This window comes from Populus euphratica, unplaced genomic scaffold (assembly GCF_000495115.2).
Source record: "Populus euphratica unplaced genomic scaffold, PopEup_1.0 scaffold91.1, whole genome shotgun sequence".
Classification (NCBI taxonomy): domain Eukaryota; kingdom Viridiplantae; phylum Streptophyta; class Magnoliopsida; order Malpighiales; family Salicaceae; genus Populus; species Populus euphratica.
This window is the reverse complement of record NW_011499917.1, coordinates 180,573-195,924: the sequence shown is the minus strand read 5'-3', so window position 1 is coordinate 195,924 and position 15,352 is coordinate 180,573. Positions and strand designations below refer to the sequence as shown.

General features: G+C 30.0%; 2 protein-coding genes across 4 annotated transcripts; both read right to left on the bottom strand.

Annotated features, from left to right (window-relative positions):
• Nucleotides 1–407: 407 nt before the first annotated feature.
• LOC105134691 (protein RER1A-like) lies at nt 408–3,100 on the bottom strand. 2 transcript variants are annotated; one of them, XM_011039200.1, is made up of 4 exons: nt 2,087–3,100; nt 1,183–1,550; nt 595–775; nt 408–499 (listed from the first exon to the last, which is right to left on the bottom strand). In XM_011039200.1, exons 2-4 carry the CDS (start codon nt 1,530–1,532, stop codon nt 446–448), a joined length of 585 nt encoding a protein of 194 aa, XP_011037502.1. In that variant the 5' UTR covers nt 1,533–1,550; nt 2,087–3,100; the 3' UTR covers nt 408–445. The 2 variants fall into 2 exon arrangements, with proteins under 2 accessions (XP_011037502.1, XP_011037503.1); XM_011039201.1 differs by having other exon boundaries at nt 2,090–3,100.
• A 109-nt stretch (nt 3,101–3,209) lies between these two features.
• Nucleotides 3,210–5,828, bottom strand: LOC105134693 (protein RER1A-like). 2 transcript variants are annotated; one of them, XM_011039203.1, is made up of 4 exons: nt 5,591–5,828; nt 4,401–4,773; nt 3,837–4,017; nt 3,210–3,685 (listed from the first exon to the last, which is right to left on the bottom strand). In XM_011039203.1, the coding sequence occupies exons 2-4, from the start codon at nt 4,748–4,750 to the stop codon at nt 3,632–3,634; spliced, it is 585 nt and encodes a 194-aa protein (XP_011037505.1). In that variant the 5' UTR covers nt 4,751–4,773; nt 5,591–5,828; the 3' UTR covers nt 3,210–3,631. The 2 variants fall into 2 exon arrangements, with proteins under 2 accessions (XP_011037505.1, XP_011037504.1); XM_011039202.1 differs by having other exon boundaries at nt 4,401–4,770.
• Between the last annotated feature and the right edge of the window lie 9,524 nt (nt 5,829–15,352).

The window sequence follows — 15,352 nt, the reverse complement described above, 5'->3', positions numbered from 1 at the left end:
GTGTTACAGAGGGGTGAGGGAGGAAGGTTTAAGGTAGGGTTTTCAAGGGTCCCTCTCTCCCTTCCAGAGAAACAAAAGTTGACAGAATTATATATGGATATATTTTAAGCCAACTGGATTCAAAGTCATGGCTTAGATTGTTAAGGAATGAGGTTTCATTAGATTGGGCTTGGACCATTTAACACGCCCATAGATTTAAGTCCTTGATCACTGGATTCAAGTCTCGTTGAAGAAACCAAAATGTCGGCAATCATGCGAATTTATTGATAAAACCAGAATGTCTGCCATTAAAAAAAGCCAAGGCAAAACTGGTATTTACATGTGTAAGTGCAAGTTAAGGCTCATCATGACATGAAGGCGTGCCCTTCGAGAAGAAAACGTTTAACGTCTACAAGGTTCCTCCATCTCGTCCTTGTCTTAGTGCCCCCATGAACCAACCAAGCTTTCAGGCCATGCAGGAAACATTGGTACTTGCAGGTGATTTCTTACCACTGTATCTCTGTCAGATCAAAAGGAAACCAAAATTTTTAATCTGATGTGCCAGTAATCCTACTACATGATAAGCTGTTCCAGATGCAAGTACTTGAAGCTCACCTGCTTTCCAATGTTGAATAGGATACACTTGTATCTGATCAAGTTTCTAATTTCGCACCCCATTGTAACGACAAAAAGAAGAGTCCAGGAACAGAGCAATACAGACCAAACGACAGGAACATCAAACACTGGAAAGAATGTCATCGCAAAAGCGATGATGAATGCTCTTGTGAAGGAGTACCTAGATACATGACAGCAAAAGCAATAGATTATTTTCAGGAACAGATATATCCATGATGGATCCGCAAAAGCAGCCCTATGGTGCTGGGGAAAGTGTTCGGGTGGTAATTTACCCGGTCAAACAAACTACCATAGTTCACTAGCTCCCTAACTACTTGATTCTTGAAAGCAATCTAGAATCTGTATGAAACTATGAGAACCTCCAACATTCAACATTTTTCCTGCCGACTGACTGAGTAAAATATAAAACTAAGAGAGAATATTTTATGATCGAATTATTAAATGTCTACTTGAAATCGTTTATCAGGTTATAGATAACGGTGGAAGGAATTACTCGATAATTAATATCAACACGATGAAAATAACAAAAAGACTAAATACCGTAATGGCACATAGATACTTCATTACCAGAATTTGAACTCTGGAAGCCGGCGGATGAGTGGCTTGAATTCATCGGAACAACTTGTCGGAAGCAAAGGACCATCTGCATGTTCATGTTCAGGATCAACCAGAAGTGACAAAAACCCACTTAGCAAATTCACTATGTATACCCCGAGCCCATAAACAATGATGTAAAACCCTCGAACGTAATAAAGTCGTGAACAATAGACAGCCACTATAACAAGAGTCCCAATCCACCTATAGACAGCATGAGGTGTAGCCTTATCCAGATAAAATCTATACATCCTCCATGCATCATGTTCCCATCGAGCAACAGGTGACACCACTGAGGCATTCTCATCCCCAAATCCTTCCATTAGGTTTGATCTTCACACCTGCAGATTTTACAGTCTAGAACCAATCAAACCAGCAAACAAACAGGTAGAAATGCACAAGATACAACAAATACCAACATGTACACCAATGTATGCTTCTGAATAACAAATCCGCATATTCAAAGATAATCAAACAAGCATTATAAAGCAGAAAAAAACATGTCCCTGGATATACACGTACCAGGATCGTGGAAATGCTTTAATGGCTATATAAACTTGCAAGTGAAAAATATTCTTTCAATTCAAGCTTCACATTCAATGTAAATGTTCCAAATTCATGGAAATATCAATTTCAAGAATCAAAAACCTTCAGGCATGCTCTCCACTTTCCAATCTAATCCACCTTTCACACCCATTTATTTGAAAACAAGAAGGCACGAATATCTATAGAATCACACAAACGCACCAAAATATACTAAAGAAAAAATCCTTTAAAGATCAATATTTAACCAGTGACACAGAAACCCAGATGACAAATATATGCAACTATGCAAGGAACATAAAAGCAACCAATAGCCCAAAAATCTTTCACTTACCACCTTCCAGGGACCGAAATGTAGTTACTAAGCTCCGCTGAAGTAACTAAAATATATAAAAAAAAAAATGAACACAATATCCCAATCAATCTAGTCAGAGTTTTGGAATCAAGAAACAAAGAAAATCCCCAAAATGTAAATGCCTAAGCAGAAAAAAGGACGTAAAAGAAGGGAAATCGGTCCAAATTGTCAGGAAAATATGGAGAGCAGAGGTTAACCTCGAATATACTTTGTTTTGGCGTTTGTTATGCAATGCAACAAAATCTTGTTTTCTTATGTGAATCTACTTTCTTTCAAGAATTGTAACACCTGATACTCGCGCAATTATAACCACCCAAAGCGTGCGCAAAGATGCGTTGTTAGAATTTTCTGTACAGAAAGGTTATTGTATAAATTCCATATTCTCTACAGAAAATTCCGTCAATGCATCTTTCCAAGTCTTGTTTTCTTCTGTTAATATCTTGGAAGAATATTTTGATGGGTTTTTAGAGGGTCACTGTCTCTTTGGTTAGAAAGCCAGAAGAAAGGAAGTGGCAGGTGAGAAGAGGCACAGAGCCTAGAGGTCTAAGGAGGGTTTTTTGTTTTCTTTCCTTGTCCTTTCGTCATTAAACTGATTTCACCGAATTGGGCCTGGCCGAGTAGTAATGTAACTCCAAAGATTTATATGCTATATGGTGGTGTCGAGACTCCATAGTCTTGGATTCATTGACAAAGATCTCAAAATGTTGGGCAACTTCAACCAATGAACATAGGGCTGGCAGAGGTGCCTAATCTCCACCCTCGCCATGATAAAGGGCTCAAGGGTGAGGGGGTAGATGAATTCAAAGCCGAACCTACGTCCCGGATAGGCGACAGACTCCTAGGTGCATGCACTGAGCTGAGATTGAAAGAGGCAGCTGGAAAAGGACAAAACATTTAATTCCTTGCATGAGGAAATGAATTCAACCATAAGCAAAGATTGATGGATCTTGCAGGCCAGTCAAGGCTATCAAAATAAGAGAGGATATACCAACACATTTTACGTATTAACGCAAGTACGGAAGAAATCTCAGCATCACCCAATGCGATTCGTTCCAAATATACCAGTTGGAACACGCGCTTGACCCAGAAAAAAAAAATATATGATAAACCATTCGAATTTAAAGTTAACTTGAAACAGCGTCGTCCACTACTATCTGTCTGTCATAACTTCCAGTACTACAGAAGCATGCACTAATGGCTACAGTGCCACTTTTCATGACTACCATAGAGCGAACTAATACAACGGAATCAAGCACTTTACAAAGACAATATTCATTCTCAGAATCGTAAATGAACCTTCTTCGTTCTATATAAACAATAAAGTTTCACTTCTGCAACATCAGCACTCTGCCATCATAAAATGCCAAGGCACAATTGAACTTTAGGTTCGTAAGTGCATATTAAAGTCCATCACAACATGAAGGCATGTCCCTTAAAAAGGAAAAATCAATTGTCATGAATCTTCATGTCTAAATGTTTCCTTCCATCTGGTCCTTCTCTAGTTGCCTATCAACCAGCCAAGCTTTAGTCCCCGCGGGAGCCACTACTACTTGCAGAAGATTTCTTACCACCATACTTCTGTTAAATACCAAAGAAACCAGAATGTTATCTCACATAAGCAGTCCTACTATAAGAAAGGAAGTTACAGCAACCACAGTTATTGGATGTGTGAATATAAGGTGGATGCGTGGAAGAGAAAAATAGAGGTGTAAAGCACTCGGAAACTCACCTGTTTTCCTAAACTGAATGGAATATATTTGTATTTGATCATATGCGCAATTTGGCGCCTCATTGTAAGGACAAAAAGAACAATCCAGTAACAGAGCAAAATAGGCCAAAAGACAGGAACATCAAACATGGAAAAGAAGGTCATAACAAATGCGATGACGAATGCCTTCGTGAAGGAGTACCTGAACGTAATGGCAGAAACAGCAGGTTATTGGCATGCATAGATGCATCAAAGATGGATCTTCAAAAGCAGACCTAAGTAGTTGAGAAAAGGCTTGGGATAGAGAAACATCTGGACTTAACCAAACAAACAACTAAAAATATCTAGCTTTCCAACCACTTAATTCGTAAAAGCAAACGAGAATCTGCAAGAACTATGACAACCACCAATGCATCTTGCCAAGTGTCCAAGTGAATCACTCATGACTTCATGGGAATCATTTATCAGGTTATAAGGATCAACGGAAGCAATTACTCAACAGAACAACTGAAATGATAAGCATACCAACAGCATGGGGGTAATTACAAGATTAAATGCCACGATTGGCAAAATTGTTTTCATTACCAGAATTTAAACTCAGGAAGTCGGCGAATGAAGGGCTTGAATTCATCAGAACCCTTTGTCGGCAGCGAAGGACCATCTGAAGGATCAATTTCAGGATCAACCAGTGGTGACAAAAACCCAATTAGCAAATTCAGTATGTATATTCCAAGCCCATAGGCAATGATGTAAAACCCTTGAACATAACAAACTCGCAAGCAGTAGATAGCCACTGCAACAAGAGTGCCAATCCACCTGTAGACCGTATGAGGTGTGCTCTTATCAAGATAATACTGATAAATCCTCCAAACATCATGTCCCCATTGTGCAACAGGCGATGCAACCGAGGCACCCTCAGCCCCAACTCCCTCCATCCAATTTAATCTTCACAATCCTGCTGATTTGATAATACAAAACAAATTAAACCAACAACACACACAAACTCATTAAAAAAAGGAAGAAAATGCAACCAATACCACTGCCCCTATCTACATTGTATACAACCATGCTTCATTTCAACTGTAAAAGCATGAACTTGCTTCCTTTTGATCAATACCCATTCAATTTCACGAATCATAATCTGGATAAGTAATCGATTTCCAATCACCATAGAAAAAGGAAGAAAAAAATAGCATGAATCTTCTCAATTGTTACCAAAATCTCATGAAATGAAGCAAAATGTAAACTGCAAAACCTGTAAATATTTGCCAAACTTATGTTCAAAAAGAAAAGAAACAGATTTACAAGAGCCCACATGCCAAAATGGATGCAAGAAACATAAAAACTATCCAACACGCACAAAACACTTCACTTTCCCCATTTTTATGAACCCAGACTGTGTAAAAAATGAAAATCTAACAAATTTGAAAGAAGCCCAGATGATAAATGCACAAAAATGCAGTTAATAAGCTTCATCTAAGCAACCAAAAAAAACAAACAGTACAAGATCTATGCAATCAAGAAACAAAGAAATACTCTCAAGAACCTCAAAAAATACAAGAAACAGATCTATAATTAACAGAGCATAAAAATCAAGAACCATAAGCTTACGAGCTGATTGGATGGTAACAGATATGGGATTAAAGGCAGCAAAGAATCAGAAAGTAAAGGTAAAAGAAAATCAAGTAAAAATAATGAGAGAAAAAAGTGTAAGGGGAAAGAAATTAAAAAAATCGATTGTGACAGTAAAGAAAATGAAGAGAAGAGAAGCTGACCTTAAATGGACTTCTGTTTTATGGATGGCCGAGGACTGTGAGAGATAGCGGAGGAGGAACAAAAGGCAATATTTGGAGGCGAAATATGAGCAGATCGAACAGTGAGAACCAGTGCCTGCTTGCAGGGATAGGTTTGGTATTTCCCTAGTTTTTTGTCTTTATTTCTGAATTTCCATTTAAAAAAAAAATACAAGAAACGAAGAGACAAGAGAGGATTGAGTGAGGGCAGTCAAGGGTGTTTGAAAGATTAGCAGTGGTGGCAAGGAGAATCTGTGGGGGGACACACCAGAATTCTCTTCAAGAGACATTAATGAGTGGATTGAACAATAACTTGGTGTAACAATTAAAATTGGTTAAAAGAATAAAGGACTGAATTGTTATTTTAAGAATGATTGTTGTTAGAATCAAGTTTAGAAACATGAATAAAAATTATATAAGTGAGGAAATTGTACAAATTTGCATTAAGTGATGAAATTAGATAAATTTGATGAATTAATGGGGTTTAATTAAACTAAATATAATTGTATTTATGAAAATAGTAATAATCTTAGTTATAATAGATGAATCATAGTGAAAAAAAATGATTTATAAGAAGGGAAGTGGAGAATAAATTGGTAATTTAAAGTACAAATGATAAATGATAGTAATATTATGATAATTTACATAATCACTTGAGAAAAAAATAACTAATTATAAGAATGAATGTTATTGTTGGTATAGATTAATTACCAGAAAATAGTAATTGATGATATTAAAAATATTGATGTAGGCTTAAATTAATTAGTCACTTGAGAAAGAAAATGACAAATGATAAAGATGAAAATCATTCTTAACATGGATTAATTATCATGCAAGGTAATTAATGATATCAAAGTTATTAATATCAGCATAAATTAGATATTTAAAAAAAAAGTGACTAATAATAATGATAAATATCATTTTTAACATAAATTAATTATCAAGTAATAATAATTAATAATATCACAAATATTGAAACCAATATAGATTGAGTTGTCATTTAAGGGATGGAAAAGTTAATAATTATAAATATATTTGCTGATATGGTAAACCACCAATTCAAATCATAAAAAATATTATGAATATTTGTTATTAATAATCAAAAGATAATAAAACGGATTTTTGTTGTGTTTCAATGATAAAAGAGACATTGATGTATATTAATGCCTATATTACTTAATCAACACAAGAAATTACAATCATGATATTAAATATCTTCTTAAAGCAACCATTATATCTTATTAATTATATGTTTATACACATGTTTTATATTACAAGTTCTTTCCAAACTTGTCCATATTAGTGTGGATTATGCTTGCAGTTTCTTTCTTGCTATAGTTTACGGAGTGATACAAGTCCTTTTTTTATTAATGTATTAAGATATAAAATGATATAAAATGTTGAATTTATGAATAACTTTCTAGTTTATTTTTCATGGCATGTAATTTAATTAGTTGAAACTTTTAATTAGATGGAATGTGATGCTTTTATATTTCCTTTAATTATATAGTTATAATTTCTATAATTCCATAAGATAATTAGCAATACATTATAGATATTTGTGATATATAATAGGTACAAGGAGTAACTGTAAATGAATATAATTAAATGTGTGGGATGATTATTGACAAGATGTTCATATTGACTGGATTATGTGATAAAAAGAGTGTTTGACATGGGAATTGATGATATCAATAACTTGATAACATTATCAAATAGAGGAAATGCTTCCAAGATTTACAAAAAAAAAATTATAAAGATTTTATTAATTACGAGCATGTTGAATATAAAAAATGAGATAAAAATTAAGAATGTTACACTTATAGTTTATATTTTTTTTTATATATATAGTCATGAATTCTGATATAATTTTGTTGGGTGATAAAGTAAAGTGATCAGAGTAAATATTTGTTACATGTAGTTTTAAATTACCCAAGAATCATAAATCCTGGGAAATATTATTCCCTTATACCTTGTGGACTAAAACTCATATGCATTATGGATTTACTATACCCATGAGTTTTTATATTATTTTTTTTTAATTTTATCTTTTAAAAACCTAATTGGAGGCTAATATAACTAAAATTAATTAATAAAATTAAAAAACAAAAGACTAAAATAAAACAGGCGAAGAAGATGAGTGGTGTTTTAGATATATTTTTTTAAAATTTTAAACTTAGTCCTAATTATAATAATTCTCCCTGGAATTTTTTGAAGTTTTTTTTAAAAAAATTAATTTTAATCAAAAACTTTATTTTTCCTTTTTTTTCTTGGGTTGAGAGAGAAAAAAGAAAGTTGTTGGTTTTCAATAATAGAGAAAAAAATATTGTTAATACTGGTTTCGACCAATAAAATAATTAATTTTTGTATTAAATAGTTTTATAAAACGAGAAAAGCTCAACTTAGGTTTTTTTTTTTTTACCTTGAAAATACATAAAACACACACACGAGCTCAAAAAAATTTCTAATTTCTGGTTGATTTCATGTTTTAGGTGGTTTTTTAAGCCAATGAATCCATTTAATAAGATTTCTAGAGTATTTTCTAGGTATTTAAGTAAAAAATAAATTAAAAAATAAATTTATGGGTCAAAGAACATTTGACCTTGATTTTAGACGACATGTTATATAATTTAATTTGTTTTCAAAATAATAAGACAAACAAAATGTTACTTGTCCTATTTGCAATAAAAAAAAAAATCAAGGGTATAAACACGCAAGCTCTTACTAAATAAGTCGGTGAGCTGGTTTGGCTTGCCACACCAAACAATGACTGATTTTTTTTATGTAATTATTTTTTATGTGTTTTTTAAATTATTTTTATTTTTATTTATTAAAATCACTTTTCTTTTTTATTTTATTTATATATCTTTTTTTAAATGATGATTATTTTTTTAGTTATTTTGTATGCTTTTGTTTTTTTAAATAATTATTCTAATTTATCTATAGTCTTGTTTTATGTTTTATATGAATAAAAAATATTTATTTTTAGATAATATTTCTAATATTCTTAACCTTATATAACATTTTTTTTATTTTATTAAATGAATTTCATCATATATATCATTTAATTAAATAAAAATTTAATTTTTATAAACAAAGTTATCTAACATAATTAAATCAAAAACAGGTATTACAAGGTTAGATAACTTGATTACTATATGTTTATCGATTTTTTTATTTTTATTTTTATTTACTATCAATGATTTTTTTATCTTTTTACAATTTTTTTATTTAATTTATTTAATCAAGTACATGTATAAATTTTTTTATTTTATACTTATAATTTTTTTATGTATAAATACGCATGAAAAAGCTTATATATACTATTTTTTTATTAAAAAAATTCTGATCATCAGCGAGCACGGGTAAAATAAATAAATAAAAGAAGTGAAAAGCTGAGTCCTAGAGCACTCTAATAAACGGAGAAGGGACCAGAGTTTGACTGGGGGCACCTTGCATAAACAGAGCTGAGTCATTCAAGCCCATTAATGGTGGTGCCAGGGCGAGCTATAGGCCCAACACGTAGGCCGTTTTTGCAAAGAAAAGAATGGCTTTTAAGCTGTCTACAATCCCAGTATCAAAAGCAGAACACTCACTGGTGATTTTTGAAATTTTATATGTTCTAATGAGTTTTAGAAGCAGAAAGACGTGTTTACCCTAGTTGTTTTCTTTGTTTTGCATGAGCATAGTCAGATTTTCAAACATTTTTCATGTTATTAGCGGCTTGTTTGGAATTGTGATTGAGATTGTTTTTTAAAATATTTTTTTATTTAAAAATATATTAAATCTTTAATATTAAGATAATTCAGAAATGAATGAATTTTTTTTATAAAAAAAATCAATAGTTACTAATCTTTAATATTAAGATAATTCAGAAATGCATGAATTTTTTTTTATATATAAAAAAATCAATAGTTACCGGAAATCCAGTGCAAAATCAGATACACTAAAAAGGCACTAGATGACAGCAGTGGAGGCAATCATTTTAGCAAAGCGCCAACAAATTCATTTCCTTTCACAGGACCAGTAAATGTAGTGGGATGGACACAACTTGTGATTTGAAGCGGTCTTTTCACGCCTCAACCAAATAAGCTTCCCCACTTAAATAATTAAGTTACTCTTTATTTCTCTTTATGCTTTAAAAATATTTTTAAAAATATTTCAATATTTTTATTTTTATTTTAAATTAATAGTTTTTTAAATATATGGTTCTTCCAGCAAATTAAATTTTTTAAAATCAACAAACGTGGAAACATTATGATTTATCTTTTAAGAGATTTGAAGCTGGTATTTTTCACAGCCTTTTTCTGTTTATGATTTCAGAGAAAATAAAAGGTTAAATATCAGCTCTAAAAAGGGTCTGGAAGAGCCATTAAAGGGAATTTAGAACAGTGGATGAATTTCTGAAGGGGGGAAAAAACAAGGAATTTAGTAGGGTCTTGCATTGCTGGATTTATGTGACTGCCAATATTGGTGAATTTATTATATTATTAAAAATATCGGTGAATTTATTATAATGTTAAAAACAGGAAATTTAGTACAAGCTAATTGCGATTACAAACAATTGACTTTAAAATTAAATTTTAATTACAATGATAAACAAATCACTGCAGGACACATAATCAATTATAGTGATGATAAATATAAATATGATATATCTAAATTGAAATTGAAAAAAGAGAGAAGAAATATATCTGTAGACTGTTTTTCATACCCGCGGGCTCGAGTGGTGCTCAGCTTGTACGGGTTTTTGTTTTTTCTACCTTTCTGGTTTGAATCTAAAACCATAAGCTTACTTAAAATAATAATGATATCAGTGCGAATCAATTGAATTACATTAAGATTAGCATTATCTTGTAATTAGGCATTAGATAAGACTAGCATACTATCATGCGCTATGTCACGGATCAAAATAATTTTTATTTTTCAAAATTTAAATATTGCTAATTTGTATTTTAAAATAAAAATATATTTTAACTATAAATTTAAAATTAATTGCATAATAAATGGTATTTTTATCTAATATAAAAATAAAAACACATTAGTTCTATTTAGATCAACCCGGTTGTCTTGTGGTGCGAAACTTGTAAAAATAATCTTGAAAAAAATAAATTATAAAGTTAAATATCTAATTTATTCAATGTTAAATAATAAAATTAGTAAAAAAATTATTTTTTTTTAAAAAAAACAAGTGAACTTAAATGAACCAACCAAACTCTTGACGCCAGTTATGCATATCATTAGTTTCAATAAAAAAAAAATTTAATCATGAAGATTATTTTTCATTTAATAAATTTATATAATAACAAAATATATGTGTTTTATTTTTTGTATGAAATATATTTTTTAAAATAAAAAAAATGATAAGCCCATAGGAAGGGGATAGTGAAAGAAAATAAATAATAATAAAAAGTAAAATCACATTTTTTTTTTTTAACTTGAGGGAACAAAATATATTAAACAAACAAAATAAAATTAAAAGAACAGATGATGTTGTTTAACTTATTAAACTTATGATTTAGGTCATGAAATGGCTTAATTGATTGTTAGATACCAAAATTCATTTCTCTAATTATTATCTTTTTGAAATCAAGTATCAAATCATATATATTTCCTTAATCATCATTTGTTTAGCATTAAACATCAATACTTGTCATATTTTTAAATACCAATAATTGATCATCATCTATCAATTTATATCTTATCTTTAGTAACTGATATTATAAATATTAAATATTAATTAAGACATTTTCCTTTCTCAATTTCAATTTGACCCTTTTCAACTTGCACAACTAACTTGTAATATAACAAACCTAAGTTATGTTCATTAAACATCACTATATACAATTCATCCATATTTCATTTGATTTCATCAATAATTTATACAATTTATCCATATTCCATTCGATTTCATTAATAATTTATGCATGTCCCATTTGATTTCATTATATCTATATATTATCAAATCTAATATTTAACAAATAAAACATTTAAATTAAAAGGACAAGGTCTAATGTACCTACTAGCTCTTCCAACTGAGTGGCTCCTCTAAATACAAATGATTTCGCTCGAGATATATTTCTTGAATAAAACATGAGGAGTCATTGTTAATATTCCATAAACTCCATCATATATGTAAATTCTCATAAAATCTTAATCCATCTTTATTTAATTTAAACTTCCAATTATTTTTCTTTAGCTAACTCTCTTATTAAAGTTTATAAATCATTTAATTTCTCATATTCATATTTATTCTATAATATCAAAATACATGCTTATAATTTTATTCTCCTTTAACAACATAGATTCTTCCACTATAATTTATATGTCATTAATATAATTCTACATCAATAAAAATCCTAAATAAATTTGAAGTTGATTACTCTAGCCTATTTGATCCAATCATCCATAACACTGTTTAATATTTCTTTTATAACTAGATTTCTAGAATGTAGTTTTAAATGTGGTTTGACTTTTTGAAAAGATAAGATATATTTATAATTGTTCTGAAAAGAAGAAAATATAATTCAACTATTTACACCTTTAAAACTACCCATTTCAAATATGTTTGATGAAATCTATTTGCTAAATTTAGTTTAACCTTTCTCTTTTTTTTTATTCATATCTAGAGTCTTATATCTCCAAATTAAACAAAATCAGTTCCAATACACTTAACTACAACACCCATGAAGAAGCATGTCTTAATTTTATTTCTATCTGCAGTTTTATAGTTTCAAATTAAGCAAAATCAATTTCAATTGAAAGTTAACACACTTAACTATAACACCCATGAACACCCATGAAGGATTCATAACATGTCTCAATTTCCTTCATTTACGATCTCTATTTTTAACTGAAAGCTAAATGTTAAATCCATTGTTTATCAATTTGATGAGCATTCAAGTATTTCCACATCTTTCTACATTATTCATAACAATCATTCTCATCAAATATCAAGTCTTTTTTTCCTTAAGAATATATTTTCTTGATTAATTTCCAACAAGTTTATACTTACTTCATGCACTACCATTCATTCACAATCATTAATAATAGATTTCCACACTAACAAAACTTAAAGTTAAATTCACTATTTCTTTAAGCCTTGGCCAAATGAACCACCATTAGAAACAAAGTAATTCAAAAATTATGAAATTAAAAATAAAAAAAATTAAGTGTGGTGATTCTATTATAGACTGTCCATTTTAACAAATCATTATAGATTACAATAGTTAATTTTTTTAAAATTTTTAATTTGATCCTCAAATTTTATTCTTACACAATTGTATTTTTTTGAGTACCTAATTATTATTTTTTTCAAGAAAAGGTTGAATTGAAAGAGAGGACCATACTAAAAAAGGCAAAGAAAATAGGTGACAACTTCAAATTTCACATAAAATTTTTTATTTTGATCCTAAATCTTTTTTGGTTTATTGGTCCTAAATCTTTAGGTGTCAAAAATTCAATTTTGATACCAAACTTTATTTTTCTAATTTTTTTAAAAAAATTTAGTGAGAGGAGAGAGATAAGCCCATTAGATTTCAACATTCAGAGAGAAAATCATCATTGACACATATTAATCATAAAAATAATTGAAATTTATGTTAAAAAGTTTCATTTGATGATAAGAGTCTTATAATGATTGTTTTAAGTGTTGATATTACCTAAAAAACATATCTAATTCGAGGATGGAAAGATCTATTCAGTCTAATTTTTTGATTTAAGCCTTTTTTGGGTTTATTATGTTGCTAAATTGGTTTGTACATATTATAAGGTGTTTGTAAAGTATTTTTTGACTTTAAATGAGTTAAAAATTTTTTTTAGTAAAACACTCGTAATCCTGATTTTTCAAACATCATTATAGTTCTTGAAATTTGAGCTGACAAGTGAGGTGTTGCCCACCTGTTTTTTTCTAGAAAAAAAAAATGAATGATAGGTTATATATCCTTTTAAATAAGAAAAAAAAAAGGCCCACACGTTTAGAGTATTCCTTTCAAAGGCTCGTGGGCTTCTTTTTGTTTTTTTTATTTAAAATGAGCTAAACATTTGTTATATTAAATTGGAAATGTAAATGATGTGTTGCAAGGATGATAAGATTGTGATGAGAATTAAGAAAGAAATTTGCATGGTTTAAAACCCGGATAGGCTTGATGGGTTGTCCTGAGATTTGGCTGACCTAGGGCTGAAATTGGGCTTGGTTGAAAAAAATTAAGGTAAAAAAAAACCCAGTTTGATCTTATTAAAAAATCTAATTGTAACTTGTTGATTTTTTTACTAAAATAACATTGTTTTGAATTTTTTTTTTAAATTTAATTCAGATAACCTGATACAAAATCTATAATTTAGACCTTGAACTGGAACGAATCTAAAAGCTATAAAATTTTACCTCTCACCACACTTGAGTGGTTCGACCAAGGTAGGGAATTAGGGAGAGATATTATTTGTTTAATTTACAGTCAGATTAGGGATAAGAATGTGATTAGTGTTGGTTAGTGCTTGATTTTATTGCACGTTGGGCACAAATCATGTGCCAGTGGTCGGTGATAATTAAAAGAGAAAATCCAAATGAGAAAAGACATCAAATCCCCAACCAACGCCCATTTCAAATGCCATGATTTTACTTTCAATTATTGTTGGAGATTAGTATATAACGCATTTAATGTTTGTTTTTATATTTTAAAACTGTGTTTTAAAAAATTAATTTTTTTATAATTTTTTTTAAAATTAATATTTTTAAATTTTTTTTAATCATTTTAATATAATAATATCAAAAATAATTTATTTTTAAATAAAAAATATTTTTAAAAAATAATTCTAACCACAATTTCAAACCAACCGTACTTCAATCATACAAACCCTCCTCCGATCATATCATGTGACACGAAACCGATAGCATTGGAGATAAGCCAAAAAGAGAGACGGGTCATACGTGGACAAAACACCGCCACACTAAAACTGTGTTTTAGTGGTAGATGAACCATCCACGTAGCCATTCAACCCACCAACATATGCGCATTAATCAAATCATGTTCGAGTCGTCGTCTAACCAAAATATATTTCTTTTTAATATTTTTCCTGGGCTCGGTTCGGCTCTTCCAAGCCAAGCCTAGCCCCTTAACCCAATCCGGATTTGGCTCCTAATCCCATGGTTGATCGATTTAACAGCTCTTGCTATAATCATTTGTAACCTCAACCCCCCAACTCAGTGGGTTCACCAATTAACTTTTGACACGTTCCTTCACTTCGCCAATAAAACCATTCTCGGTGAATATCGTGAAAGTGTTTTTAAATCTCAATCGTTGAATTTAATTAGTGAATAAGGTTTTATTTTAAATTTAATTAACGTTTTTTTTATTATATATTCCATTACATATCCGTCATCAATGGGATGAAGCTGGGAATTTTACGGGTGGGTGAGGTGAATCCATAACTAGAAAGTATATATAGTATGGTGCTATTAATTAAAATCTATTATTTTTAAAACCTTTCGTCGTACGTTTGCGTAGCTCTAAACTGAAAATTGTCCACTTCATTATTTTATACAGGATGTATTTGATATTTAAATTATTTTTTTAATTTTAAATTATTATTATTATTTATGTGATGATATTAAAAATATTTTTTTTTTAAAAAATGACCCTTATCCCATTTTCAAATAAAAAATCAGAATCATGTCATTGAAACTTCAAAACTATAGTAGCTCCTTTCAAGTACTTAAATTGACAACTAAGTTTTTCTTCAAGCCGA

Coding starts and splice junctions, on each gene's coding strand:
- LOC105134691 (XM_011039200.1), bottom strand. CDS start 1,532: ATGGAAGGATTTGGGGATGAGAATGCCTCAGTGGTGTCACCTGTTGCT. Junction 776..1,182: donor CTTCCAGAGTTCAAATTCTG/GTAATGAAGTAT, acceptor TCATGTATCTAG/GTACTCCTTCACAAGAGCAT. Junction 500..594: donor TATTCAACATTGGAAAGCAG/GTGAGCTTCAAG, acceptor TTGATCTGACAG/AGATACAGTGGTAAGAAATC.
- LOC105134693 (XM_011039203.1), bottom strand. CDS start 4,750: ATGGAGGGAGTTGGGGCTGAGGGTGCCTCGGTTGCATCGCCTGTTGCA. Junction 4,018..4,400: donor CTTCCTGAGTTTAAATTCTG/GTAATGAAAACA, acceptor CATTACGTTCAG/GTACTCCTTCACGAAGGCAT. Junction 3,686..3,836: donor CATTCAGTTTAGGAAAACAG/GTGAGTTTCCGA, acceptor GGTATTTAACAG/AAGTATGGTGGTAAGAAATC.